The sequence below is a fragment of the Ochotona princeps genome, chromosome 8 (assembly GCF_030435755.1).
Source record: "Ochotona princeps isolate mOchPri1 chromosome 8, mOchPri1.hap1, whole genome shotgun sequence".
In the NCBI taxonomy this organism is placed as follows: domain Eukaryota; kingdom Metazoa; phylum Chordata; class Mammalia; order Lagomorpha; family Ochotonidae; genus Ochotona; species Ochotona princeps.
The window spans coordinates 21,644,289-21,668,846 of NC_080839.1; the positions used below are offsets into that span (position 1 = coordinate 21,644,289).

The 24,558-nt window shown below is 39.4% G+C and overlaps 2 protein-coding genes across 3 annotated transcripts; both read left to right on the top strand.

Moving 5' to 3' along the window:
• Window positions 1-977: 977 nt before the first annotated feature.
• On the top strand, window positions 978-10,900 carry LOC101520679 (regenerating islet-derived protein 3-gamma-like). Its single transcript, XM_058668337.1, has 6 exons — window positions 978-1,050; window positions 1,518-1,636; window positions 1,827-1,964; window positions 2,539-2,665; window positions 2,931-2,991; window positions 10,852-10,900. Exons 1-6 carry the CDS (start codon window positions 978-980, stop codon window positions 10,898-10,900), a joined length of 567 nt encoding a protein of 188 aa, XP_058524320.1.
• A 10,043-nt stretch (window positions 10,901-20,943) lies between these two features.
• Window positions 20,944-23,023, top strand: LOC101520443 (regenerating islet-derived protein 3-gamma). 2 transcript variants are annotated; one of them, XM_058667403.1, is made up of 5 exons: window positions 20,944-21,019; window positions 21,549-21,667; window positions 21,857-21,993; window positions 22,554-22,681; window positions 22,956-23,023. In XM_058667403.1, the coding sequence occupies exons 1-5, from the start codon at window positions 20,944-20,946 to the stop codon at window positions 23,021-23,023; spliced, it is 528 nt and encodes a 175-aa protein (XP_058523386.1). The 2 variants fall into 2 exon arrangements, with proteins under 2 accessions (XP_058523386.1, XP_058523387.1); XM_058667404.1 differs by having other exon boundaries at window positions 21,857-21,990; window positions 22,551-22,681.
• The last annotated feature ends 1,535 nt before the right edge of the window (window positions 23,024-24,558 follow it).

Consider the following 24,558-nt stretch of genomic DNA (forward strand, 5'->3'; position numbering starts at 1 on the left):
TAAAAAAATCTGCCTTTCCAATAAAAAATAAATGTTTTTTAAAAAAAGAACTTGGTTAATCTGTCAAATTTTTGTATAATGATATTTGTTTTTGTATATTTTTACATTTTATATTTGTTTTTTAAATACCCACCATGTTGAAGCAAAAATCCTGAACTATTATTCCTATTCTTAGTTTCAATTGTTTTTGTGCCCTAAATTCTGTTACTTGCAATTGTTGTAGTCAACTCTACTTAATATTGCCACTTAATTACTCTAACTAGATTTGCTAAAAAGAAATACCTATCTTCCCCACCCCACACACGCGCGCGCGTTCATGAAAGATACAATAAAACATTTTGTAGATGTTCAAAGCTTAATATCACATTTGATGCCTGAAACCCCAACAGAGAACAGTGCCGCAAAGATTCTGTTTACCTGTCCTGCTGAACAAGCTGGCCTATTACCAGAAAGAGACAACTTGTGTATCAAACCACAAATTGACCAGGAAGAATCCTTTCCCTGTGGTGGTAATTGCCTTGAAATAGTGCCAGGTCCTACCCATAACACCTGTCCCACCTACACTTTCCCGCTATAGGTTTCCATGCCCCTCCCTCAGATGCTCTTATAAAAAGCCCAGTCTTCGCTGCCCTGATGAATCGTTGTGGATCCCTGCAGCAGAGGTAATGGGGAGATGATTGGGAATGGCTGCCCTGGGAAAGGTTTGACCTCACACTTTACATGAGAGGGTACAGGAGGGTGTTTTCTCTCAGATAATGTGGGAACTTTGAGCCTCAGGCTGCTCTGCGGGGGTCTGAGAAGTGACAAGGTGCACAGATTTTCCAGTTGCTTCCAAAATTATAGAAGTAGATAGAGGGACCAAATCTAATGCTTTGCTGGAGTATTAGACAAAATAAAAGAGGCAGTAAAGTTCTGCATTCCAACTCCGGCCATTCTTCCTTAGGTGAATTCAGATTATTTCTACAAGTCTTAAGATCATGCTGCTTCCGACAGCCCTCCCCAGAGTGTCCTGGATGCTGTCCTGCCTGATGATCCTGTCTCAGGTCCAAGGTGAGTTTCTACCATTAGCACTGAGTTTTCTATAAAAGTTCAAGATCAGTAAGAGGAGGGAGGCCCCTGTGTGCCTCATCTGTGAATGGTGACTTGTATCTACACACAGGTAACTGCCTACAAGTCCTGCATCATCTTGACTTCCTACAGGTTAACCTGTGCTGGGAGGTATGGTCCAGCCTCTAATTTATGCTAGAGGGTAGAAGAGGAAAACTGTAAGTGCAGAATTAAAAAAGAAAAAAAGAGGGAGTGGGATGAGAAGACTCAATATAGAAGTAGTCATCCCAGGGTGACGAAGTGTTGCACTGTTGGTTTAGGAGGGAGATTTAAAATGATAATTCTCCTTAGTAGTGCTATTTTGCAATCAAGAATTCCTGAAAGCATGAGAAAAGTGAGAGGTCTGTGTGACCTCCCTCCAATTCCCACTCTTTCCCTCGTCCCATTCCTTTTATGTCATTCTGTCACAGGTGAAGACTCCCAGTCAGAAATGGGTTCTCCAAGCATCAATTGTCCCAAAGGCACAAAGACCTATGGTTCCTTCTGCTATGCTGTCTTTACAACACCAAAAACCTGGATGGATGCAGAAGTAAGTGGTTAGAAATTCACCTGGAGATCATAGAGCAATGTTTCTTTTTGGTCATACTGTAGGCAGTCTCCATTAACCCGAGTTCCCTTGGAATGAAAATACCCTTATCTTCCACACACTCTCACTCTCACCTTCTTCTGCCATGCAATGGAGTCTCAGGTTTGCTCTCTTTCTCTCCTTCCTCCTGCAGCTTGACTGTCAGAAGAGGCCCTTGGGAAATCTCGTGTCTGTGCTCAATAGGGCTGAGGCATCCTTCGTATCCTCCCTGATCAGAAGCACTGTGAACTCCCACCAGTTTATTTGGCTTGGGCTCTCAGACCCCACAGAGGTAGGATTCCATGTTCTCTCCTTACCTCTCTACTATCAGTTGTCTACCTAGTCCCTAAGCCTGCCAAAGAAGGACATCTAAGAGCTGCACAATTTATGGCCGGTTAAACAGATTATTGTGGAGGTTCCTTCTCTACAGATGAAGTTATTCTGCATCATGTCATGGTCTTTATACAAGTTTCCTATAATATCTTGCACATTAGTTTTCAGGTTTTTAAGGGAGTCTGCATATGTCATTCTGAAACAGCTGTAAATAAAGATCAATGTTTGATCCACATGAAATATATTCTATATATAATGCAGTTTAACACAAGTGCAACCCCAGTTATTGTTCATTGGGAACACTGTGAGTGATCCCAAAGATTTTGTGGTTATTTTGGGGGATTTGCTGAACAAATAAAAGTGATCATATAATGAGGATCTTTCCGGTGGAGGAGACTGGGAAAGCAGGCCTATGGAAAGCAGGCCAAATTCAATGTGGCCAGGGAGGGAGTCAAGCATCCCAGCTGAAGGGCTTGTGCAAGGTGCCCTCTAGGATTCGTTTTCTTTACTCAGCTGCACTCTGTACTATCTAGGCAAGTGAACCCAATGGAGGAGGATGGGAGTGGAGTAGCACCGATTTGCTGCGTTACACTGCCTGGGATACAATCCCTTCTAACGCCAAGGACAGAGGTTTCTGTGCAAGTCTGTCAAGAAGCTCAAGTAAGAAACAACGGAGCCCCCTCTGTCTTACCTTTCCCACACTTCACCCCTGATTCTGAGCTCTATCCTTTGAGGAATTCTCCCGAACTATTGCATTATTGGTTTTTCTTCTTTCACCCTTTGTTTGACTTGCCTTATCCTAGAATAGTACTGTAGCGAAGTTGAAGGAGATGTTTTATGACCTCGATAAGAATCCAGATGCCCATTTATTGTGTTCATAAGCTTCCTTAACCTCATTGACTTTACTTCTTCTGCTTCTCCCCAGAATTTCTTAAGTGGAGAGATTATAACTGCGACTTACAGCTACCCTATGTCTGCAAATTCAGGTACTAGGGAAGGTGGATAACCTGCAGTCCAAGGTTACTACGCAACTCATGGATGTCGAACCCGGTTGAAGACTAAAACAGGAGGGGACTACTTTCCCCATGTCCTCCACTGAACAATTTATTCTCTTCTCTTCCCTCTTCCTCACTCTTTTTAAGTACTTCTGTGCATTCCATGCCCTAGAGTCTGGGAGAAATAATAAAATTCTCAGTTTGCATTTAAATGTGTTGGGTGAGACAATGTTATAGTCTAACCAGATATCAGAGTAATTAGTTCAGTGACGAAACAGAAAGTCCTGCTTTTGCCCAATCTCACCTATGCTTCTGATACTACCTGCAGTAATCCTACTATAATGTGATGAGTGTGTGACTTTGCTCATATAGGGTTAATACTTTGGGTAGGTAATGACATAGCTCCCCACACTCACTTTTCATACATTCCCCTAATCCATTTCAGTGATATTGTAACAGCCTAAGGAAGATTTTGTTGTTTACAATATTTCTCAGAAAGTGACAACAGCAAGATAGAAGAATAACACTTGTTGGTCCTGTTCCCCTCACTTCACTACTAATCTGTAAACTATCCTCGAATAAAAGTGTACTTAGAAGATCTAAAGACTCCAGGTAAGAGAGTACAGTACCTGGACACAGTAAGAATTAAGAAGGTATTTGTTAAAGACGATAGAAAAGACTCTAAAGTTAGTCCCATATAGCTAGGTTTCAGTTTTTATTATGCTACTTGGACCCCTGATAATATAGGCTCAAGGACTGCTCTAGGACCAGGTATGCCCTCACAGACCAAGGCTCCAGACAATTCCCAGTGGACACTGATGCCAGTGTTGCAGCTCCCTGTCCAGGAACCAAGGCTAGCACAGGAGACAAACTCCAGTGGACTTAGGGTCCAGGGCAAACTCCCTAGACCCAGGCATCTGATTGGTCTACCTGAGGTCTCCAGAAACAAAACCATTACAGGCTAGACCAAATGACTTTTCTAGAATGTCTGGCTGATGGTGGTGGGGTTTTTCTAATGCTTAGTTTGTAATGAGCAGAATAAATGCTTGCTTTGCTCAAAAGCCCATACACCAAAATATGACCTTATAGCTCGTGAACAACCAGGGAAATGTTTACTATCAAGAAAGCAAAATAAAACACAAGTTACTGACCCCAAAGAAATAGAATCTTATGAACAATATAACAAATAAATAATGTGGAAAATCTCATATCCGTTAGAATTTCTGCTATCTAAATGATGAAAGTATTGGTGATAAGGCTAAGGGAACCTTTATGCACTACTAGTCAGAGCATAAATAAACAAAGCTATTATGCTAAATAGTATAGACCTTCCTCAGAAAATTAGAATATATGATTCCTCAACTCATGGATGTGCAAATGTCCACAGAAAACAAAATCAGGCATATTAAAGAGACATGTGCACTCTCACACTCACTGCAGTATAATTCACAATTATCAAGGCATAGAATCAGTCCAAATGGGTGTTCAATGGTTTATTTCTTAATATGGTATATGTACACAACAGAATCCTACTGTTGAGAGAAGAAAATCTTGTAATTTTTGGCAACACAAACTGGGAGGATATAACGTTAAATCAAACTGAATTTAGGAAGATAACCACTAGTATGACTTAATTTCACTGATATGTGAACACTAGAATTCAAAGCAGCAGAGTAGAATGGTTACCATGGACTGTGGCAGTGTTAGTGGAGCAAACGTTGATAAAAAGACTACAGAATTTCAGTTAGGCAGGAGGAGTACTTTCAAGAAGTTAACCATCTAGCATGGTAATTATAATGAATAGTAATGTACTACACACTTGAAACTTGCTAAGAGCAGATTTTAAGTGTTCTCATCATGAAAAATAACTATAGTAATATACATATTAATTAGTTTGACTTAGCCATTCCATAAGGTATAAGTACATTCAAATATCACATTGTCCACAAAAAGTACAGTTCTTGTTAATTAAAAGAAATCAACAATAATTTAAAATGGAAGAGTACATCTCAAGCATCTTAATATCACATGTTATAATATATTTATAAAATATATTAATATGAATTAAAATGAAATGGATAAACACTATACAAAAAGTCATATTTTAAATACTTTAGAAGTTTTATTTTTACCTTTTCTAAAATTATCCTTCAAGCAGACATTCAACAACTCAGATACATTGCTCCCTCTCCCACTTTCTCTAATGGGACTTAGGTGGTTCTCTGTGAAAACCAGGCCATACCCCCAAAATGTTAGTTGACAATGATTGTGCCTTAATATGCTGGTGAGCTTATAACTCACAAGATTCAACCAATATACTATACCCTCTTGGCTGTAACAAAAGCCAGTTTTTATGATGACTGTATATCATATCAGAGTGTCTAGTTCATGCTTTACCTATTCAATTTTTGATCCAGCTGCTTGTTAATATATCCTGGGAGGCAGCACATAATGGCTCAAATATTTGGATACTTCCAACCCATATCAATCCACGTAGGAGACCCAAATGCTCCTGGCCCAGACCAGGGGCTATTGAGGACTTTGGGGAGTGGACCAGCAGATGGAATCAATTTCTCTTTCTGTATTTCAAATAAAAGAAATATTAAAAAATACATATCACAATTCAACTTTTTACAAGTGACCCTCATGGTCTTCTCGGTGTTGTCTAGAAGGGACATGATCAGGACTTCTATTTTAGAAATTTAGAAATCTGTATTTTAACTTTTGATACTGATTAGGAAAGAGTGGCTTCATTTGCTGCTGGCAACCATCCTGAACTTCAAAAAATAAGCGAGTGGAAGGGGAAAACATGTGTGCAAATGAGAGCACAAAAGAGAAGCCGGAGAAAACAACATGTCAGTCCTATTTGAGCTGAGAACTGCTAGATTGTTCAGCCCTGCAATCCTGTTACTATCTTTACAGTTTTAAGTGGTTGTTAATAATGTTGAAATCTTCCTCATTTACAAATGCAACATCACATCCTGTACAGTGGAATTGTCTAACTGTAAAAGACATGTTCTAGACTCCAAAGCTTGGTAACTAACTTGCCATTAGAGAGAATTTAGAGTGAAAGGAGGACTGCTTTTCAAGCTAGTCCCATACTGTTTTGGTTACTTTAAGTCATAAAAATTACTCCAGCACTGTTCTTTAAGATTGATGCTAATCAAGGCCATCATTAGTTCTACATGATTTTTAGTATTTTTAATGCCTATAGGGAAAAATATGCCATTGGAATTTTTGCGGAAATCACACTGATTCCTTTGAATCTATTTGAGTAGCATACACATTTTAACACTATTAATTCTCCAAGTCTATAAACATATTATCTTCTAGTTTATAAGAGTCTTACTGAATTTTTTCATCAATGTTTCATGGCATGGATAATGATGGATGTGATAATTTTTTCTAAGATTCATTTTCTTATTTAAAGGTAGATTTACAGAAAGGATCTTCTGTCTGCTGATTCTCTCCCCAAATGAATGGGGATTGGCTGATCCAAAGTCAGGAACCAGAGCTTCCTTTGGTCTTTCCAGGTGGGTGCAGGGTCCCAAGGACTTCAGCCATCTGCTGCTGACTTCCCAGGCCATAAGCAGGGAGCTGGAGGGGAAATTGATCAGCCTCTAGTGCTAAAACTGGACTAGAACTGGTACCCATATGGGATGCTTACCATATTGAGCCACTAACCTGACTCCAGTTTGGATAGTTTGATTGTGGTACTCATTGTATGTTGGCCAAGTTGTCATAGTGTATTCTTAATGTATACAATCTATACTATCTGATGCTGTAACAAATATATAAAAAAGGATGAGACCCAAAAAACTCTTGAAACATACATGAATTTTCACAAAACAAGCATTAAATCTATGTTCCCAAGGATGAACACCCAAATTAACATACATGAACATTGAATGCATACTTTAGAAATCTAAGACTTCATGAAGTCTCACAGTCCAAATATAGGCAAGGATGACTTAATGCAGTTTCTAATTGCTCTTCCCTGATATAAATATCTGAATGAAGTGACACTTCAAAAGGACATTAAGCTTAGAAAAGCTGCTTAGCAATCACCTGCTGAACACTCCATTAACAGAAAACAGGATATTATAAAATTAATGAAACCATTAACTAAGAAAATGTATTTCAAAAACATATGAAGATAGAATTAAATTAGGGTTTTTTCTTTTTTCAAAATTTAACTCATTGTTGAACTCTGAAAGAATGCTAATTGAGGTGAAGTAGTGTGGAATCTGGAATAGATAAAGAATAAGCCAGGGATACAATTTAAAATCTAAAATTCAAAATTCTCATCATGACTTGACCTTTAATGCTGAGTTACTATACATCCCCTTAAATGAAAAACCACAAAACAAAATCAACAACAGGAAGAAAAAAAGAAATTAACAACACCGTGAAGTTAAATAACATGCTACTAAATTACTAATGTGTCGCTGAAGAAAATCAAGAATCTTCTTGAAGAAAATGATGGTACTGTATGATCTCTGAGTTATTGAAGAATTTAATCAGAAGAAAGTGTTTTGAAGAGATGAAACTAACAAAAAAATAAAAATCCATGAGGTATAGTTTCCACTGATGTTTGTTGGTGAAATGTGTCTCCTTTAGGTAACAAATAGATGGGTTTTGTTTTTTTAAGGGAGTAGCTGCAACAGAGACTATTGTATCTAGCAGCATGTAACTTAACTTCATGGCATTGTTAATTTCTATTTTTCTTCCTGTTGTTGATTTTGTCTTGCGGCTTTTCATTTAAGGGGAGTAACTGTGTAACAGAAACTATCATATCTTACTTATTTTTTAATAAAATATTAAATCAGCACTTCAGTTCTAGCCTCTCTTGACCAGGCCATAAAATCAAAAAACTAAATAAGCACTGCTATAATTAATAGGTATGTATTTCAAAAGCTAGGTGATACCTAAAGTGTCACAATGTATGACAGAAGAGTAATTAATAAGAGACACATGCACTGTAATGTCAAAGTAAAGAGCACACATTCATCTACTGGTGAATAACAATGGACATAGATACAAAGTAGAAAGGAACTAGGGATAATCATGGTAAGTGAATAAGCCAAGCCCAATTACCAAGCATCACGTAATCTCACTCCAATGTGAAGGATCTAGAAAACAGGTAATCTCATAGAAGTTTAAAAAATGAGTGGTTAGTAGTCACTGGGGAAGGAAGGAGCAGGATAGGAAATACAGGTTGGTGGGTATTAGTTTCTACTTAGACAGGAGTAAGAAGGTTTGGGGCTCTGTTGCACAGTAGGATTACCATAGATACTGTCCATAGAATGTGTATTTCTCTGTTGAAAAACATAAAAGATAGGACTACAATGTTTGTTCAATACAGAAGCATTAAATACTTGGAGAAATATTTACCTGTAACATATAATTTATTTTTAAAAATCATATAGTTTGTATCAATATGCCCACATTTTATAAATCTGTTAAGTTTTTTTTCTGCATGCTAAAAATTTTTAAAACAAACATGATAGTGAGGGCTAATGTTAGTCTCACCAAGAAAATCAGTCATTTGAAAATGCTGGGTTTTGGTCTTACAGTTTATTCCCCTGTTCCCAAGTGGGAAAAATTAAAGAGTGAAATCCATAATGTCTATTTATGATAGAAAAGACATGTGATGTTTGTGAATGTGTATGTACAAATTAAAACAACCTTGGTCAGATATACCATATAGAAGACAGTGCAGAAATAGTTTGCAGGCAAGCCCATTCTGATGAAGACTGTATATAATACTTGCACACTATACCACTATGGGAATCATGGGTCAGCCTAGGGCTGTATGCCTGAGGTTCGTAGTGATGAAGTGGTTTGAAATGAGTCTATGTTTAAAACCAACACTCTAAATTTCACAGGTGATGACTTTTCTTCTTTGCAAATTCTGAATACAAAACATTTGTCCTATCAGCATGACTAAAAGAATATACAGACACAAATTCATCCACCAATCCATTCATTCTACAATCATTTCAAGACTCACATCAAAGGAAGCTATAAGAGTATGCAGGAAGAAAAGCCTGCCTCCTAAGAGATGAGGCCTCTGATTTCCCTTTTTACCAGAACCTGCTACACTTTGAACTTAAACTATTTCACTTTCATGTGATAGTTTGAGGTCTCATTTTGACCAGTAAATCCCACTCAATTAGTTTAAGCAGACAAGATGATTTTATCACAGGAATAGGTTGCTTCATGTAACCAATGATAAGTGGTAAATACAATGAAAGACATGGCTATAGAACCACAGCTACTGGCTATTTTCTATCTCCTGTCTCTGCTGTCACTGCTCTGTGCCTCTTTCAGGAAGATTCTTCCTCTTGTTATTTTTTAAAGAAACAGTAGACTAGTATCTGCCACATTGCCATTGCTTAAAACATAGAGATACCCAAATTCACATTTCAGTCTAATCATCAAAGAGACCCCATCCTCTTCCAGGGTTCATTCAGATCTGAGGTAAAGATATGAATTACTTTGTCTTGAACCAGCTATGCATCAAAGCAATTTCCTTTTATGTAGCTATAGAAAAAAAGGCACTTCATCGCAAAAGGGTTATAGCTTAAAAATTCAATAAATATGCACCACAGATTTCCTGCTTTTCCATCTGTCTTTATAAAGTGCCAACTCCTATTTCTTGAAATCTGAAAGAGCTTAGAATAGTAGACTCTCTACAAGTGTAAGTTCTTTTCTTAGAAAGAATTGATTGTTAGGTATTGATAATACTGACAAAATGCTTGTGTTTACCTATGGGATATGTCCAAACCCATGTTCGATAGGCCCTTATCTATGCTTTAAGAATGTATTATTTGAATTTGTATTTTAAGAAGCAGACAGAGAAAAAGAAAAAGGAAGACTTAAAAAAATACCACCCATCCATGGGTTCACTTCCCAAATACCTGAACTAGCCTGATTAAATTCCATTCCAGTCGCCCATGAGAGAGGCAAGGACTCCAGGGTTTGAGAAGTCATCTCCCTTCCAGAATATGCATTAATAAGGTGACAGTAGTGGAGCCAGGACTCAAATTCAGGCAATCTCATAGTGGATACACCTAGCCAAGTAGCACCTTAACTGCCAAGCCAAACACCCACCCCCACTCTCATAAGTTCTTTTATCAGTTTTAACAGAAAGGGAGACAATACCATGTTCTCATTTGTTGTTTATCCTGTTACTAATTTTTCAATCCATTAAGGTTTTGCCTTACAACTGTGTTGTATTTTATTTTATTTACATATTTTTAAAAGTTGTGCATATTGGGACCCTAGTTGTGGTATAATGGGTTAAGCTCTTGCCTGTGATATTGGCATGTTGTTTGGGAGTCTGTTCACAACCCAGCTGCTCCACCTTTGATCATAATGTGCCTGCAAAGCAGCAGGACATGGCCCAAGTGCTTTGACACCTGTACCCATGTGAGAGACCCTAATGAATGAACCAGTGATCATATGATCTCAATCTCTCCTCTTTAATTCTTTTTTTTTCAAGTTAAAAGTATATTGCTTTGGTAAAATCATCACATTTATAATTTTCATTTGTAATCTGAACTCAATCAGTATGCCCCACCAGTCCCAAGTAATCTTCTAAATGTCGTTATACTGCACTTGTATGTTATATATACAACACAGATTCTATCATCTAAATGTCAGTCCGGTATTTATGGGGGTCCCAGGCTTGCAGCAACAAAGTTTTCTCAGCGAAGAGTACAGTTTTGTAGTATTCATATCTGTGTCAGTTCTCTCCCCATAACATTTTTACTTCAGAAAACTACCACACGTGTAATTTTCTTCAGATACTGCATATCCACACTTTTTACGTGTGGTTTTCTTCAGATACTGCATAGCCACCTTTTCCGGAAATGAACATTTTGTGGTAGATTAATGTTGGAACAGTTTCATTTGTTGCTTAGCAATGTCAGGGTTGTTACTGGCAGTTTGAAGAGCTGCTTCCCTCTGCATTCATCACTCAACACAACATCTTCCACTCTGCCTCTCAGCACAGGAATGGATGAATGTAAGTTCTAGTCTCAGGGTTGCCGTAGCAACAATCTGTCCAATAGTCACATCTTCTAGAACTGTAACATAATAGTCCCTGGATTTCTTCATATGCTCAAAAGATTTCATAACCTGTTCTGGATTGATGATTCCAGTCTTCATCAGCTGGCCCAATACCTTGAATTCACTTCGCACAGACTTTTTGCAGTCCCTTCCGGGAAGCCTGCTTTGTAGCTCCCCAGCACTGCTGAAACTCTCCCGGCTCCTCAGCAGTGGCTCCTCTGCTTTTCGTGATGGAGAGTCTCTGGGCAGGACTGCTGGAAGCGCCACGTGCCCAGGAGTGACACCTGGGCTGATGATGAGCAGGCTATGCATGGTATTACAAGCTCCTCAGAATGGTTCCACTACTGCTCGGATTGGTAACACGTTGAAGCACTTTATAAACTTTGTAGCTCCTCCATAATTTTGAATCACTTTAAAGTGCTCATGCTCCAATCCGTAAAGTCTTCCTTAAGGGTCTGTGGCATTAGGTGTTCAGGTAAAGATGTATGATGCAGTTGTTTCAAGCATATTTATGGTTGAGTGTTCTTAGGTCCAGTGAGAGCAGAAAAATCCTTCTGTAGAGGGATATTTGGTTTTGAGTCTCTGCAGTTGAACAGCATCGGGAGAGGTATATGCCAATCCACGCAAGATGTGATAGTTCGTGGCTACTTGGTTGCTGCTTACTATGCGGTGGGCCAGTGTTACCCGTTGCACCTGTGCCGACCTGTCGTGCTGAGGATCTGGAGTACATTGCGGATCTTTTTCTCCATTGCGGTACCCACTCACTGCTCAGTGGAGCAGTGCTCATGCCAACTCTTCTCTTAGTTTGAGTATAAGGCCAACGTACATAAACAATGCTTATTATGTAAATATTGCTCAGAGATAAAACATTTTAAAATATTCCAACAATAAAGGTATCAAAAATATTAATAATGAGAAAAGATACTATAGAAAAAATAGGTGTTAATAATAACGTAATGCTGTAAAAGATTTTTTAAATATTCCAGCAATACAGGTATCAAAAATATTAATCATGAAAAATCATATCATAATATAAAATAGGTGTTAACAATAACGTTATGGTGTAAAGGATTTTAAAATATTCCAGCAATAAAGGTATCAAAAATATTAGTAATGAGAAAAGATACCATAGAACAAAACAGGTGTTAATAATAACATTATGCTGTAAAGGATTTTAAAATATTCCAGCAATACAGGTATCAAAAATAGTAAAAATGATAAAAGATACCATAGACCAAAATAGGTGTTAAGAATAACATTATGATGTAAAGGATTTTAAAATATTCCAGCAATAAAGGTATCAAAAATATTAATAATGAGAAAAGATACCATAGAGCAAAATAGGTGTTAAGAATAACATTATGCTTAAAGGATTTTCAAATTTTCTAGCAATACAGGTATCAAAAATAGTAAAAATGATAAAAGATACCATAGACCAAAATAGGTGTTAAGAATAACATTATGCTGGACATGATAGGTCTCTCCATCTTCTCCTTAGACACTTCCTCACTTCTCTTTAAAAAATAATGTAAATCTGAAAAAAATAGATAAACCTTAAAAGTAAATGATTGCAAAAATGAAAATTCCAAGAAGAAAACAGAAAATGCAAAATGGAACAAAAGAAATGGAAATTAAAAGTTTTAAAAATGTAAACAAATAAAATGATGGAAATAAAAAATAAGTGACAAAACAGAATTTCAAAAATTTTGAGAAGGAATGAGGATGTGTCTAAGGAAAAGAAATACACACTGCGAAAAACAAACTGAAATTAAGAGGGAAGAACAAAATTAATAACAGAGAAGAGAACAAACGAACAAAATAGGCACAAATAAAACAGATTAAAAACAACAAACCAGGAGCTTAGTGCAGGTCCTAGAGCTCTCCAGCGGAGAGCTCCTGGACAAGGGCCCAGGCCCGGCCAGGGCTTATATAGGGCTTTGGAATTGTGACCTGTCAATGGTTCTGTGTGATGTCAGAGCAGGACATGGTCCAATCCCAGCTGGAGACAGTTGTGAGTGATTTTCGCAAGAAACCTTCTGCTTGAATCAAAGCACCCCACAAGGTTTCTCTGAAGTTAGGGATAGAGAGTAATACTTGTTTTTGTTTTTGTTTTTTTTTCAGATATATGGTCTAAGTATTTTTGTCAGAAAGCAACCAGTTGTGTGCACATAGCTGAATTTGTGGGTATCTGTTCTGTTCCATTGGTCATGCCAGTGCCATGTGGTTTTACTTACTACAGCTTTATTGATTTTTTAATATATGTATTTTTTATTCATTAATTACATTGTATTATGTGACAGTTTCGTAGGTACTGGGATTCTCCCTACCCCTCCCTAACCCCTCCCCCCATGGTGGATTCCTCCACCTTGTTGCATAACCACAGTTCAAGTTCAGTTGAGATTCCCTCATTGCAAGCATATACCAAACCTAGAGTCCAGCATCTTATTGTCCAGTCAAGTTCAACGGCTTCTTAGGTATACCCTCTCTGGTCTGAAGACAGAGCCAGCAGAGTATCATCCTGATCAATTAAAAGCTCCAACATACCATCAGCAAAAATTTACATCATTATGGAATTAATTGACATAGTAATGAGTAACCAATATGTTAAAAGTAAATGCGAGTTCTTAACCACCTTCTGTGACCACCTCATTGACATTTCAATTTTAGTTAATACACAACATATAACATACATAACATAACATGTTCTACATAACATCATATCATCTTAAATTAAGGCAAGCATGTGGCATTTAACCTTTTGGGATTGACTCATTTCCCTTAGCATTATGGTTTCCAGTTGGGCCCATTTGGCCACAAAGAATTGCATTTTGTTTTTTTTAATAGCTGAGTAGTATTCCATGGAGTAGATGAACCATAGCTTTCTTATCCAATCCTCTGCTGATGGGCATTTTGGCTGCTTCCATGTTTTTGCAATTACTGATTGTGCTGCTATGAACATAGGAGTGCATGTTGGTTTCTCATAAAACAAGTGTTCTGGATATATTCCTAGGAGTACTATTGCTGGATCATACGGTATGTTGATTTTGAGTTGTTTGAATGTTCTCCATACTGATTTCCATAGAGGCTGTACCAGCCTGCAGCCCCACCAGCAGTGGAGAAGGGTTCCCTTTTCCCTACAACCTCGCCAACAAGTGTTGTTGGTGCTTTTATTCATGTGGGCCAGTCTTACTGGCGTCAGGTGGCACCTCATTAATGTTTTAATTTGGATTTCCCTTATTGCCAGGGAACTTGAGCATTTTTCATATGTTTATTTGCCATTTGGGTTTGTTCCTTTGTCAAGTGTCTGCCCATTTCCTGTGCCCATTTCTTGAGTGGTTTGTTTGTTTTGACATTTTGGTTGTTTTGTAGCTCTTTGTATATTCTGGAGATTAGTCCTCTATCACCTACACAGTGTGCAAAGATCATCTCCCATTCTGTGGGTTGCTTTTTTACTTTGTTGATTATTTCCCTTGTTGTACAGAAGCTTCTTAGTTTGATGAGGTCCCATTTGTTGATTCTGGTCTTGATTGCTATTGCCTTTGGTGTCCTTTTTTAGGAAGTTGGGACCTACCCCTAGATCTTGCAGAGTATTTCCAACATTTTCTTCCAAAAGTTTGAAGGTTTCTGGATGTAGGTTTAGATCTGTTACCCATTTAGATTTGATCTTAGTGTATGGTGAGAGATGTGGGTCTATCTTTTTGTTTCTGCAGGCTATTAACCAGTTGTCCCAACAGCATTTATTGAACAGACCTTCCCATTTGCCTGGATTGTCGTTTGTCTTTTTGTCAAAGATTATTTGGCTGTATCTGTGTGGGTTCCCTTCTGGTGTTTCTATTCTGCTCCATTGATCTTCCTCTCTTTGTGCCAGTACCAGGCTGTTTTGATAACCACTGCCCTATAGTACATAGTACCACTATATGCCTACAACAGATGATCTGGGCTTGCTCCCCACAGTGTCACCACCAATGTCACAAACGGAAGGAAACAGGGGATTGTGGAAGGGAGAGGCTTGGTGTTTCATGTCAATCCCCCATCACAGAACTACCCTGTCTTTCGAAACTACACCTGTCACCTTCCATTAAGCCTTCTTGAAAGCTCCTCCCTGGCTCAATACTGTCACATGGGACACCAGGCTTCTAGCTCATGAATCCATGGGTGATCAAGTGTGTCTTCCTCTTAGTAGTTTTATCTGAGTACCCATATTACATTTTGTTCTTTGGTCAGTCAATTAAATCATATATTCTATCCTTTGTTTACTGATCAGCAGTGACTCTTACTTGAAATTTCTCATGCATCATAATTATGTTGCTTTTATTAGTGTGGGATATCGCTATAATACAACCTTTAAAGTAAAAACGATTAATCAAATAAGCTCTTCACTTCACTAATGGTTCATGATTTCTTCTATTAAATTTTGAACTATCCCCAGCTGTAGGCAACTACCTAGGTTGCATTATACCTCAGCAAGTGTTACACTGATAGAAGAAAAGCAGCTAAAAGGTGTCAGGCATTCTAGGTCTGGGTAATGCCAAATTTGTGTTAAGTATGCCGGCATGCCAGCATGCCGGCATAGTTGCTTATTTTTTTAAAAGAAATGTTGGGGGCAGATGTCAGCAGACTGGGATTGGTGACCTTCCCAGAAGAATGCATGGGCCCTGGGCAAGTAGGCAGGGTCCCAGGGAGATAGGACACCCCACCTACAGACTGGACTTCTAGATCTGCACTCATGAGCGTGTGTGTGTTAGGGAAGGGCTTATGGGGATGTGTGGGAGGGAAAGCTGCTGAGGGAGAATTTGACAGGTGTGTGTGTGGCGGGGTGGGGCACTTCCACCAACCAGGCTACTGCACTTGCAGGTGAATGAGGGTACTAAGAATAAGTGGTTTGGAGGAGGGTCCCAAAGCTTTGGGCCATACTCTACTCTTTCCCAGGCCACAAACGGTGAGCTGGATGGGAAGTGGAGCTGATGGGATTAGAACCGGCACCATATGTGATCCTGGTGCATACAAGGCGAGGACTTTAGCCAATAGGCTACAGCGCCGGGTGCATCTTTACTTTAATAATATCTTTTATTACACACATCAGTGAATTCAGTTCTAATACCATACTCGGGAATTTTTTAAAAATTTTTGATCTTTAAAGCTTTTCAAATTATTTTATGATTAAAATTTATTTGACCCCTAAGGAATAGTATCATGAATCTGTAATAAAAATCTTTAAAGATTTATTTTTGTTCTTTAAAGTCAGAGTTACAGAGGGCGGGGGGAGGGAGACAGATCTTCAACCTGCTGGATTACTCGTCAAATGGCTGCAAGAGCCAGAGCTGAACCAGTCTGAAGTCAGGAGGCAAGCAGTAGCTTTTGCATCTCCCATGTGGGTTCAGGGTCCCAAGGACTTGGGCCATCCGGCACTGCTTTTCCAAATTATAAACAGGGAGCAAAATAGAGAGTAGAGCAGCTAGGATTCAAACTGCAGCCCATATGGTTTGCAATATGCGTGAAAGGCATACAAGTATTTAAACCATCACCCACTGTCATTCAGGGTACACATCAGCAGGAAGTTGAAATCAGCTACAGAGCTGAACTAGAACTAAAATACTCAAATATTGGAGGCAAGTGTTCCATGTGATATCCTCATCACTATGCCAAACACCTGCTCCTCTTTCGTTACCTCTATTTCATGGGAGTCAGTTGGCGCAAGTTGAAGACAGTCATGAAATATGCATTTCACCTATAGGCATTGTTTCCCAAATCTTAAATTGATGACAATTTAAATATAATCTCCTTACAATAATAACTTCTAGATACAACCCCTTAAATTTATCAAATGCTCATTTTTTCTCAAAAAAGAAATTAAACTCAGGGATTAAAACAGAAAGATTATAATTGAAACTACAGAAATATAAATGATCATAAGAAACTAAACCAACTATATATGAACAAATTAGAAAATTAGAAAAACACCTAAATAGACAATAATGAGAAAAAAATTGAAGTAATTAAAATTCACTCTGAGTTAAGTCCAGGGTCAGATGACTTTGCTGCTTAGTTTCATGACACAAGTAGAGAATCCAACTCATCAAACTATTAAAAAACAAAACAAGGAAGCTTTGCTAAACTTTCATTATGAGGTCAGCATTGTCATGATACTAAATCCAGGCAAAAACACAACAAAAATTATATATTGATATACCTAGTGAACACAGATGCAAAAATTCTCAACACTAGCAAACTGAATTCAACAGCACATTCAAAAGATTATGCACTGTGGCCTGGGAAAGCAGTCGAGGACAGCCCGAAGCCTTGGGACTCAGCACCCGCATGGGAGACCAGGAAGAGATTCTGGGCTTCTGGCTTCAGATTGGCTCAGCTCCGCCTGTTGAGGCAGCTTGGGGAGTGAATCAATGGAAGGAAGATCTTCCTCTCTGTCTCTCCTCCTCTCTGTATATCTGACTTTGCAATAAAAATAAATAAATCCTTTAAAAAAAGATTATACACTATAATCAAGAGAAATGTATCCTTATGATACAAAAATGATTAAACATACACAAATCAATAAATACAACACATCAAAAGAAAGCAGCCGGGCTGGCACAGCATAATAGCAAGCTAACCCTCTGCTGTAGTGTTGGCACTTCAAGTGGGTACTGGTTTGCCTTGTGGCTGCTCCACTTCTCATCATGCTCTCTTCTAATGGCCTCGCACAGCAGTGAGGCATGTCCCAAAACCTTGGCCCCTTCCCCCACATGAGACACTTTGCAGAAGCTCCTGGCTTCCAATATTGGATTGGCCCAGCTCTGGCTGCGATGGCCATTTGGAGAGTGGAATACAAGATGTTTCCCTGTGTTTCTTCCTTTCTCTCTCTCTCTCTGTACTTTTGGATTTCAAGTATAGCAAGTTTTCACAAAAATGTAAAGCAAAGATCATTTAAAACATGTGAAAAAGCACTGGATAAAATTCAGCACTTCATTCATGACAAAAAACTCAACAAATTTTATATATGAGGAATGTATCTCAACTCTAACAAGATTCTATCACACATGATGGGAGAAATCTCACAGAATTTCTTACAAGATCAGGTACAACACAGGTTATATGTCTACATTCACCAGTGTTATTCAGAACACTAATACAAGTCTTAGCCATATGATCAGGCAAGAGAAACAAACTGCGTCCAAACTGGTCAAGAAAAAATTATTGTTTTTTGCATCTTACTTGACACACAAAAAATCATGAAGAGCCTACCAAAAAGTTATAATTTATAAAGAAATTCAGTGAGGTTTCAGGTACAATACACAAAATTTAAAAACATCATACCCAATTATTTACAATTAAATTTTTCAGTATTTTTGTTCCCATTAAAATCTACTTATATAGTTCGCCCATTATGCTTTACTGGTAAATTCCTCACATATTAAAAGCACAGTACTACTTCACTTCCATAAGATTAATTTGCTGCAGAATTAGGATCATTTGTACTGTGGAGATCAACACCTTCTAAATTTTGCAGATCATGTCAATGAATTCTAACTTAAAGCTATCTTCTAAGGCTTATTTCCTAAAAACTGATAGCTAAATATTAGATATTTTTAATATATTTTCATGCCAGTATATTTTTCGCTCATAATCATCTTTGAGGACCACCGAAATATTCGTAATTGAATTACTAATATTGGTTATGCCAGGCATTGAAACAGAATCTTTACGATAATCTACAAATTTTTTATGTATTTTTTTAAACTTGTAAACAAACAGAAAACACAGGGATCATGAAAATGTCCAGCTTAAGGAAAATGTTTTTTCATGTAAACACTTAAATTGTCTTATAAATGCTTTCCTTCAAATGAAACATTGCATATTAGTAAGAGCATATTTAATCATAAAGAAAAATTTTCTTCAGTGTAAACAAAATTTATTCAAGGACTGACTGTTCAAGTTCTAGGATTTTAGAAAACACAGAATTTAGCTTCTTCCAAGTGAAGAAATATGAAAAGTACAAGGTGATATCACTTCCCTTGATGAAGACTAAGGCTTTTTAATCACATCTCTCCCATATCAGTGAACATGTCAATACAATGAAAAGACAATTGACCGGGCCAGCACCATGGCCTGACACCAATTCGCTGCCTGCATGTATGCCTTTTCATGACCCAACTGCTCCACTTCCAATTCAGCTTCCTGCATAATGCCTGGAAAACAGCAGAGGATGGCTCAAGTCCACAGCAGGAGACAGGGAAGAAGTGCCTGAATCCTGACCTTGTATGGTTCAGTGCAAGCTATTGCAGCCATTTGGGGGGATGAACAGCACATAGAAGACCTCTGTCTCTGTCTCTGTCTCTCTTCTCTCTAAATGTCTGCCTCTCCAAAACAAATCCATCAATCTGTTTAAAATGCTTAATAAAAAAGTCAGTTAATAATCCAGATTTACAAAAATTATAACTTTACACGCAGACTCTTAAAGACTCCCACAGCTACACAGACCACAAGTTAAGTATGTTGCTACCCTTGGTATCACACAGCAAGCTCACAATTACAGCAACTGAGGCAGTTTACCCTCAGGAATTAACACACAGAGGGAATGGGAAGAAAGTACTGCAGCAGATTCCATAAGACCCTACCCGGCCCATTGCCTTATAAGACGGCTTCCAGCTTCCATTACATCTTGCCACAACACTAAACCAGAACCTGAATGATCGCTGCTGTTTCTCACCATTTCCTTTCCTTTGCCCAAACTAATATTTCCCCTGACCAATACTTTGTAGTTCTCAAAGCACCACTTCTTCTTAATTTGCTATAAAACATACAAGAAACAGAAATATCTAGAGGAATTGAGACTGTAGCAAGTTCATCAAAAGTAGCTTATAGAGCCTGGCCCAGCAGTCTAGTGGCTAAGGTCCTCACCTTGCATGCACCAGGATCCCAAAAGGGCACCGCTTTTGTTCCGGCAGCCCTGCTTCCCATCCAGTTCCCTGCTTGTGGCCAAAGTCTAGGATTTACACCTGCATGAAAGACCTGGAAGAAGCCCATGTTTCCTGGCTTCAGACTGGCTCAGCTCCCACCGCTGTAGCCTCTTGGGGACTGAATCAGACGATGGGTGATCTTTCTATCTCTCCTTTTCTCTGTGTATTTGCCTTTCTAATGAAAATAAAAGAATCTTGAAAAAAAAGTAATATGACTTTTTAAAAAACACGACCTAATATGCTTTTAACAATACAACAGATGAATTGCTGCCAAAACTCTTTTTTCTGTCCCTAGTTTCCTAGGACAGGGTTTCCAGGAGACCACAAGCAAAGTGTGAACTTAACCTGTCCTGGAGAAAGACCAGAGCTACTAACGGGAAAGATGCCACATTTGGGGCAACTCTCAGGCTTTCCAGGAATAATCTCCTCTTAATGGGGAATATCTCCTTAAACTCATGCCAGGCCTTACCTGTGACACCTGTCCTGCATACATGTCCCTGTATGGGTCCTGATGCCCCTCCTTCATGCTCTCTTACAAAAGCCCAGTCTCTCCTGCCCAGACCAACCACCACAGATTTCTTGCAAGACAGGTACGTGGGAGCTCAAAGAACATGATTGACATGGCAGGCATCTTGCCTCACATCTTAACAGATGCCATAGGAGAATACTTGCTGTCAGAGTCTCTGAGAGTTCTGAGACTGAACTGGGGCTGCTCCAAGAGACCTCAGTGGAGACAGGGCACATATATCCTAATTCCTTCCAGAATTATGCAAAGGGATGCATGTGACCAAGAACGATGTGTGCTGGGGCACTAGACAACAGGTAAGACAAGACATGCTGGGCTGTCTTCCTGACCTTGCTCTCCCTCCTTTCTTCAGGTGAATTCTGACTGCCTTCAGGAGCAGACATCATGCTGTTTCCCATGGGGCTCACCAGAGTATCCTGGATGCTGGTCTCTTGCCTGATGCTCCTGTCTCAGGTCCAAGGTGAGAGGCTGTCACTAACACTGGGTTCCCCATGACAGTTGAAAGTCGGTCAAGAGGGCAGCAGCTATGGGAATGGTGACTTGTGTCTGTATTTCCTGCATCATCCTGACTTCCTGCGGGTTAATTTCTGATGGGAAGCAGCATCATGGACCACTGCTAATGGAATGAGATGGTCTCCAATTTAGTCAGCACATTCTCATTTATGCTAGTCAGTGAAAGAAGTAATTTGTCAAAGAGTGGGAATACAAAGGAAGAGTCAGTGCAGGACCCAGTATGCAAAGAGTCATCCCAGAGTTGGAGCATGCACGGCTAAAGGGATAGGAGGAAGACTAAAACAGGGAGACACCCCCACCACTTAATAGACCAATCTTGAAACCATGAATAACTGAAGGTATTAAGAAAGTGAGTGCTAGTCAGAAACATGGTGCGAGTCCCCAAAGACAAGCCTCATAGCCATTTCCAAAGTCATCCTCTTTCTCTAAATCTGCTCTAGCCTTGATCCCATTCCTTTAATCACCTTTCTATACAGGTGAAGACTCACAGAAAGATGTGGCATCACCAAAGATCAGCTGCCCCAGTGGCTCCAAGGTCTATGGGTGCTATTGCTATGCTGTCTTTGTAACACCAAAATCTTGGACAGATGCAGAGGTGAGCTATGAAGGAGAGTTAAGCAGGTAGCAGGATAGAGCCCATTTGGCTCAAATGGGAGGTGGTCTCCAGCACTCTAGAGTTTCCTCAGAACAATGAATAATCACTTGCAGACCCTCACTCCTAGCTTTCCCTGCTTTGCCCTTTGCCCAGGGAGGTCACAGACTTTTTTGGTTCTTCGTCATACAGTTGGCCTGCCAGAAGTGGTCCTCAGGCCACCTGGTGTCTGTGCTCACAGCAGGCGAGGCTTCCTTTGTGTCCTCCCTGGTCAGGAGCACTGCCAACTCCTACAGTTACATCTGGATTGGGCTCCATGACCCTACACAGGTGAGCATCAATATCCCCTCCCCTTTCCTCTCCAGGGGCCATGGTGCCTCAGGCCCCCTTTCCTGCCCCTCCCTGGAAGGAGTTCAGAGAGTTGCACAACTCTGATGCTGAGAGACAGAGGGAAAGAAGTCCTTGAGGCTACTGTGCACCTGCTTGCTGTGAGTATCAGGTCACAAGTTCTGTGTATCATCACATGATACTTGTAAACTGTTGAGCTTGAAAGACTGGTCTTAGTCTTCTGATGACTTTTTTTGGGGTGACCAGATGGTTGTTCCTTATCGAATAGATAATGTGGGAGGTTCAGAGGCTAATCAAATTCACTGCCAGTTACTATATAATATGGACACCTGACTCAAATAATTTCAAAGATGGTTTGTTGCTGTTGTTGTTGTAAGATTTTGTAGCAGAAGAGTTTTCCAGGGCAAGGATCTCTGGCAAGCCTATAGAGAAGCAAACCAAATTCCATGAGGCTAGGAGGGAATTCAAGTGCTCCAGCAGAGGAACTCATGTAAGGACACTCAGCACACATTCTAGCCCGCTGGATGAACTCTCTTCTCTTGGGCACCGAAGACAATGCAGAAGGATGGGAGTGGGTTAGCCTTGATGTGACAAATTACTCTGCCTGGGAGAGAAACCCTTCCACTGCCGCAAACCGAGGTTACTGTGGGAGCCTGTCACTAAGCTCAAGTAAGAGCCCATAAGCCTCCTCTGCCCTGTCTTCCTCCTGCTAGCCCTCATTCCTTGGCCCCAACTTGTGGAATCCTCCTGCAGTACAAAATTGCAGTGTCGGTGTGTCTGATCCCAGCCCCTCTGCTCTTTCTTGGAATCTCCTTCCCCTGGAATAGGACTCTAGTGACAATGAGGGTTATACTCTTCAAAACCCACACTGGAGTCCGGAATGCTGCTTCTTTGTGTTCCCAAGTTCACCACCCCATTCCCCTTTCTCCTTCTGTGTCTACAGCATTTCTGAAGTGGAGAGATTATAACTGTGACTCACACTTGCCCTACATCTGTAAGTTCAAGGGCTAAGGCAATTGGGTTGTCTGCAGCCCAAGTTCACATGCAGCCTATCATGGCCATGGGACCTTGAGGAATCAGAGAAGGAACTAATAGTCCCACTTCGGATGAACCCATTTCCAACTTTGCTTTCATCCTCTCACCACCTTACCTGGGAACCTTGTATGTGTTTCATGGCTTGCAGTTTCAGAAAAATAATAGAAATCAATTCATGCGTATTTGCTTTTGTTATATTTCATTCCTTTAGTGTCAAAAGTGTCAATACACCATTAAAAATGGTTAAATTGCTTTTAATAAGGAACTAACTGTTCTGCCAGAGAACAACTTTTAATATAAATACTTATACATTTTAAATGTAAAAAGAAAGGAGAAATACAGATAATATAAAATAATAAATGGCCTAAATCAAGAAACATTGTCTTGATCAAGAAGAACATTGCAAATGATAAAAAACAATCCTCATTTTAAAAGAAATAACAATCCTTAACTGGATTGACCCTACAGAATAATATCCATAAAGTATTACTATGCACTTTGCAAATTTTTACACCCACTGATGCACTTTACAAATTTCCTCACTGGTTGGAGCTGAGCTTGTCAGCAGCCAGTAGTCTCTGTCAGTTCTCCAACACAGGTACAGGGTCCCAAATATTTGGGTCATTCCCAGCTGGTTTTCCAGGCCAAAAATATGGAGTTATATGGAAGGTGGAACAGCCAACACAGGAATAAACACTCAGATGAGGTGTCAACACTCGCAGGTGGAGGATTAGCCAGTTGACCCATCATGCTGGCCCTACCAACATTAATTTTTTTAATTGCTAAATGTTTATGTTCAATTTAGATTCAGTATATTCAAATAAACATTGTGCAGACCAAGGAGACCATTCCATCTGGTAAGAAATTTAAATTTTCAAAGAAAAAAACAATCCTTAACATGGATACATCTTATTACTCCAAATAGATGAAGCATTATTATAGAACTGCACCGAGAAATAGAAAACTTCAGTATAAGAGCAGAAGCTGTAATTTGGGAATGAGCAAAATTCCAATAAATCCATAAGTTGAAATCATCATCAGTTAAGAATGTATGTATTTTTAAAAATGCACTTATTTCATCTAGCCTACCGACACTGTGGGTTAGTGATGCATACACTATGGAGGATCAGTGACTTACTCCAGTCATCACATGTGGCTCACTCCTGCCACAGCACATTTTCAGAGTAACATGCCTATCTTCAAACCAGCAAAAGCCAAAACTCAACATCTGAACAACAGTTCCTTGCAAACATGGTTAGCTTTTTTTGTTTGTGTGGGAGGGGGGCAGACTGGGCTTGAGGGGAGGGACTGGTGGAGATAGTGGGTGGGAAGCGTGGGCAGGCAGCATCATAAAGTTCAAACACTGTCAGCCAAATCATCACTCAATTCTGGACACTCTTAGAAACTTCACCACTTCACTTGTACTAATTGGCAGGATAGGAAGGACAAAATCTAGCACACAGTTGACCTAAATAACACTCTCAGTTGACTACATTTTACCTGGCAGCTTT